This window comes from Desarmillaria tabescens (assembly GCF_030435595.1).
Source record: "Desarmillaria tabescens strain CCBAS 213 chromosome Unknown EV420scaffold_39, whole genome shotgun sequence".
NCBI lineage: Eukaryota > Fungi > Basidiomycota > Agaricomycetes > Agaricales > Physalacriaceae > Desarmillaria > Desarmillaria tabescens.
The window spans coordinates 407,546-413,545 of record NW_026848338.1 but is presented as its reverse complement, the minus strand read 5'-3'; the positions used below and the strand labels follow the sequence as shown (position 1 = coordinate 413,545).

General features: G+C 41.2%; 2 protein-coding genes across 2 annotated transcripts; both read right to left on the bottom strand.

Annotated features, from left to right (window-relative positions):
* Positions 1 to 415: 415 nt before the first annotated feature.
* Positions 416 to 778, bottom strand: EV420DRAFT_1647153 (uncharacterized protein; the record flags this gene model as incomplete). The annotated part of the gene is made up of 1 exon (XM_060478008.1): positions 416 to 778. One exon carries the CDS (start codon positions 776 to 778, stop codon positions 416 to 418), a length of 363 nt encoding a protein of 120 aa, XP_060326821.1.
* Positions 779 to 5,693: 4,915 nt separating this feature from the next.
* On the bottom strand, positions 5,694 to 5,870 carry EV420DRAFT_1221376 (uncharacterized protein; the record flags this gene model as incomplete). Its single annotated transcript, XM_060466460.1, has 1 exon — positions 5,694 to 5,870. A coding segment is annotated over one exon (177 nt), but the record flags the coding sequence as incomplete, so codon positions are not given.
* Positions 5,871 to 6,000: the final 130 nt, after the last annotated feature.

Here is a 6,000-nt window from a genome sequence, read left to right as displayed (position 1 = left end):
ACAAGTTGAAAGGTGCCAAATACTTCATCAAACTAGATGTGAGGTGGGGATATAACAATGTGCAAATCAAGGAGGGTGATGAATGGAAGGTGGCATTTCGAACCAACTGAGGCCTATATGCACCACAAAAAAGTGTCAAAAGGTCACATTCCTATCTAAGGGTTTTCTGGGTATATGAGGTAGTGCTATAATCAACTACAAATATAATCAATTATAATATCTAAGAATTCTTGATTTAAATCATATGGCTTCCTGAGTTGTGCTGAAGGTTGAGGGACAACATGGAGTATTATGGTAGTGAAGAATCATCGACTAGGCTTATAATACATTATCAAACCTCAGATATATCAATTATTTCCAATGGCATTATATCAAAGCAGTCTCATATGGTAGTATCATTTTGTATACATAGCTACTACAAACAACTGTACCCAAGATATTCTTCCTCCTCCTTACCTTCATTATTCTTCTCATCATACAACTCATCCAGCTCCTCCTCTACATTATCCAGCTCCTCCTCTGAGTCCTCATTATCAACTTTGAGCACCTCTGACTCATCATCACTCCCTCTGAGTCCAACATCTTCAGACTCATCATCAGTCTCCCATTCTTCCACATTGTTCCCCTCCATATCATCTAAACTGGTGGCAGCTATATTCATCTTGACATCTGACACATCTAGTGTATCAGCCACAATGACATCACCATCTGAGTCTTGCACCTCTGAGTCCAATGAAATGCCAAAAGCATTACAGATCTCTTCACACAATGCTTTCATTGCCTCCCATGTGCTCTTGTGTCTGACTCCAAGTCTGTAATATCAAAAAGTCATATCATGATCAGCACACCTGTTTGAGTGATTAGCTTATAATCCTATTGAATACAATTATCTTTTTTCAACTCACATGCTTACTGCATAGCATTCATAATCCTGATCATGTTCATTTGGTCGGCAAGCAATGGACAGTTGGAGAAAGTCTGAGGTTTGACTGAGCTTATACACAGGCAAGAGGTGCACTGCTCAGTGATGAGCCTAAACTTCCATGGCAACGGCAAAAACCAAAACTCTAGAGGAGTTCACAGCAAATGGCATGTAGTGGCAATAAAGGCTTTGTTGTTGTGCGAGTGTTTCGGTGCACCTCCGTGCGATGAATTCCTCAAGAACGCAAGTATACTCTGCGACTTTTCAGTCAGCAAAGTAGTACCCTTAACGATCGAGTACTAGAAAACGTTGGCTGTAAGCCAGGAAGAGTCTCGATAGATGAGAAGGAACGGAATCCAGTATAACTGGGAATACCAGCAAACCATGAACAAAGTGATGGCAATTAACTGGTAAAAGCCGTGGGCAATGTTGATGGAATTAGAGAAAATGCCATCAAAGAGAAATGCTGTTGGCAAGATAACAAATACCGTGACAGCAATAAATGAAGACTGTAGTCGAGAAATGAGAAACTGGCGGTAAAACGAAGATAAGACGAACTGGCGATGATATGAGGGGGAACTAGTGATGGCAAAACAATGGCTGGGACTGGGCTGGACTGATACTGAAACTATACTGAGGTTAACAATGGCAAAATGAAACTGATACTAATCCTGAGTCTACATGGAGACTATCCTATACTGAAACTGATGGCAAGATAACAAATACCATGACTGAAGGTCCTATACTGAAACTGTTGACAGAAATTCCATGACAGACACTGCTGGCAGCAATAACGATCCTAATCTGTGTCCACACAGGGATGTCACTATACTGAGCTGAACTGGGGTGAAACAATGGCGATGTAGAAAGTGAAGACTGGTAAAACAATGCTGGCTGGTGAAAGTGAAACAATGCTGGTGGGATAAAAGATAAAAGTGAGTTGTGAACACGAAATTCCGTGTATTGGCACAATATGAGCATACACCAATACCATTAGAAGAAAAGCCATGACAGAGAGTATAACTCGGAGTGACTATGCTGTTATTGTCTGTCTCCTAGTGGGTACAAGAGATAGTGGTTGTAGCAACTTAGTTACTTGTTGTTGATAACCTGTGTGTCTCTTAACTACCATTTTCTGTGGTGTATACTAGCTTTTATACTACAAGTCCAGAATAAATTTAGAATCTTTGAAGCGAATCCTTAGTAAGTCCATAGTACATAGATTGGTAAAAAATGATACAAAACACATGTTCCCAAGGTTCTAAAGTGACAGCACCCACATGGTTTTACTGTGTACTGTGGTTCAAAAGTAACAGCACCCATATGTATGGAATACAAGACTGGTATGCTCCGGTTATAAGCAATAGCCAGTATTTGCAATGCTAACACCTGCCATGTATAGCAATATGACTCCAGAAACTTATCTGTAGCCAAGTATAGCATAACATTGAATATCATCTACATAATATTTATTTTTCCTTTCTGCTGGATAATCAAAATTCCCAGTTTTGTGCTTATGGCAAACTTGGCATTCCATGATTTGAAATGAGCCTGTGGGTTGTACATAGATACATTGTTATGCTTTTCGTGGTTCTGAAATGCACAACTGTACAGGTTATAGATTATGGATAGTAAGTAACCTATGTTAATCTTGCATCCATAACCTTCCGAGAAAAACAAAGACCCATACGCTTCCGAAAATGAAATGTTTCAATCAAGTTTCCACCAGTATGTCTTCATCGTTGGCGAGTTGTTTCTTTATAAAGGACATCAATCAGTGCAATTCAGCTTGAGCCTTGGGTTTATGGGACTAAAGCACAGCTGATCGATGGTTTTGAGGAGATCAGTATTCGAACAATTTTTTCTTCGATCTCTTTGCCCAGGAACTGATAGTGGCATGATCAAGTACCTGAAGCTATGGTTGAAAAGTTCTTAGAGCTTTTCAGGTGAGCTGTGATTATGGATGATGCCATGTTGATAACATCACATGAGACAATATGTCAACCAGTAGAGTGCAATGTCTTTGACTTTGATAGATTGTGCAATATGTGCATCAAAATCCATGGTCATTATGTATACTAGGTCCAAAATGAAATTCCCCTTGTTCACTGCTAACTGGCATAAATAGGTTGAAACAGGTGACTTGCTGATTTATTTGAAGACACTCAATTTCTGAAGACACTCCACATTTAGATAAGAGATTCTCCATACCACATGGTCCTTTGTAGAGTAGCTGTGCTCATACATGTTCAATTACTATAGTTTTGGAAATTAGGTTCAATCGGAACTAGGGGAATATAATTCTTTACAGATAAATCTCTAGCCATAGTAAAGAACAGGATGGCAGCCAGAGCAAGTACTACCAATTGGAAGATCAACAGCATCGCACCTCAAAACGTGTTGACTTTAGGCAAATTGTTTTCACATGGGAAATTCAGACTCAGTTCAGACTCCGATGAAGTAACTGCTCACATCAAAGATCGTTATCATTCATCAATCACTTTTGACTCCTATTGGCTATGTGTACCCAAAGATATAAGCCCTTGAGTAAATTGGCACATTCTGCAATTTGTTTCATTCTCACAGGGTTTCTCAGGGCCAAAAACTGTCCCTTTATTCCGATTCTCTCCAGAAGATGAGGAGGATCAAGATAACATAGCTGAAGACTGTTCACAAGATTCAAGCCCAGATGAACCAGATTTCCTTGTTCCACTGAAGCCATCTGCCATTTTGAGACCATTCCATACTGGAATCGAAAGAAGGGACAAGCGCAAAACCCAGGCAGGTTCAATTTTGACTGTCTTTGGTCATCTATTTTACCAGTTGCAGGATGAATCGAGTTCATCAAAAGAAATCATGTATTCGTTGCTGAACTTTCAGTCTTTGCAATCACCTAAAAACTTGCTTGCCTCAGCAAATTCGGAAACAGCATCTGATGGTGAGCTGCAAGCAAAGGATCCTGATGAGTTGTTTGTCCTTCTCCAATGTTACGAATCTTTGCCCATGCCTTGCAGAATACTAGTGTACCCATGGACTACGACAGGTGGTGTGAATATTAGCAACAGTGATCTGAGTCGGTTATCACCTGGAGAATTTTTGAACGACAATCTCATAGAGCTCAGATTACGGTGTGTGACTTGTAAACCACCTGTTTCAATTTTTACAAATATCTTTAGGCTGACGTATGAACTTCTGCAAACTGGCAAGCCCTCCGTTGCAAAAGAAATTACTATTTTTAGTCCTTTTTCTGTGTTTACCACCTACTCCATCAGTCATTTCCTACGCTCTGACTGGCATTCTTCAACTTCCTTTCTCGACTCTCCTCAACTCGATTTTTTTGTGAATGCTTAGCTACATACACGTTCACGATGTCTTACAAGGTTCTTTATTTTTCTTTCTTCCCTTACAATACACCTACGGTAGAGAACAACTTACCACATGTGATTGCGTATAGCAACCAACACAGCAGATGTTTGACTGAGCCCCAGATAATCATCCCTTGCCACAGGCAACTATCATTGATTAACAGTACCTTTGAGAGAAAATTGAGCAACCATCACTAGCCACAACACTGTATTCTACACATGTTACAACACCTACTCCTAGCAACAAACGATGCAAGACCATGGCAAGATGCTCCTCCCCTGTGGAATGTAGCTCGAGCCAACATCTTGAGGTGCCTCGGGCATGCAAGGGGGAGGATTCATGTTTCGCAGACAGTCTCCTCCCACCTCCACACTGGAGGACAGTCCTCACACACTTTCATCCATAAGCCTGTACTAACATACAACCTCTGCAAGTGCTACATAGATGCCACACATGGCTATGTGATCCCTGATCTACAACACCCAGCGAAAACCCCCCTCACACAACTCAACCACTATCCAAGGCGACTACCTTTGGGCCTCCCAAGGCCACAAACCCATCTCTCCCAAGTACAGCCCACCTAGATATCACTCTCTCCTGCCCCCCCCTCTTTTCACGACATGCTAGTAGAAATTAGTTAGTAAAGCATACCACCCTCAGTAGATACCACTTGAGACAGACCACAACATAGGGTATAGAAACCAGATGTAGACATATGCCCTAAAAGGTGTGAATACTATAAATGGGATTTTATGAGAAAATAGAGCACAAGATCGCATCCGCCCATTCAGAGGTATGCCCAGACACATTTCAAAGTGACCTTGAATGTTATATCTCACACCGTTTTATATCTGTCTTCAAAGACTGGAAGGCTGGATTGTGGGTCTTAGTCAGCAATATCATCAAGCTGGATGACAGTCTTAGTCAGCAATGCCATCGAGCTGTCATATGACCATGTGAGTTGAGTGCCATCCTGTGACATCCCAGAATAGAATTCAAAAGATGAACTGGCTCGTGGCCTTTGTCCCCTTCCATGACCACCTATAATGTAGTCTTGTATGCCTGAGCAAAAGAAAATATAACATCATTCACTACATATGCTGTAAGAATTCTCGGATGGACATCTCTATAACGGGTGCCTCGCCTGAAATTTCAGCATCTTCTTCATCAGCTTCGACATCTTCCACATTGGCATCATCAAGTTTGTCGTCACTGTTCAAGTCTGGAATATCAGGTATTGTAGCTTGGTCTGATTGAAGTTTATCAGATTGCTTAGTGTCCGATTTGAAAGATTCTGACCTTGCCCAACCACCTCTTTTGGACCTCCTTGATTCTTATCGGTTTCTTCTGCTTCATATGCTCTCGTAGAAGCAATGTGCCATTCATCAAGAACAACAATATGGCGTTCGTGAAATTTATCCAGCAATGCAAGGTATACATTCCAGATGCACTCTCGGGTTACTTCTGGATGGCCGAGTTCCTCCATAAATACTTCAGCCCACTGCCTAAATGAGTTAGGGACAAGCTGCAGCATGGGGTGATCAGGTGGGGCATAAATTTGCCTCACAGCTTGTATAGTTTCTGGGATGAAAGCAACCTATGAAGAAACATTGAATTTGGAAAAATGATAGGTGCTTGTAGGTACCTTGAAATCCTGGGCCCCAAATCACTCAGGAGCTTGTTCAATGAGTAAAGGGACTCTGTTCAGTCTT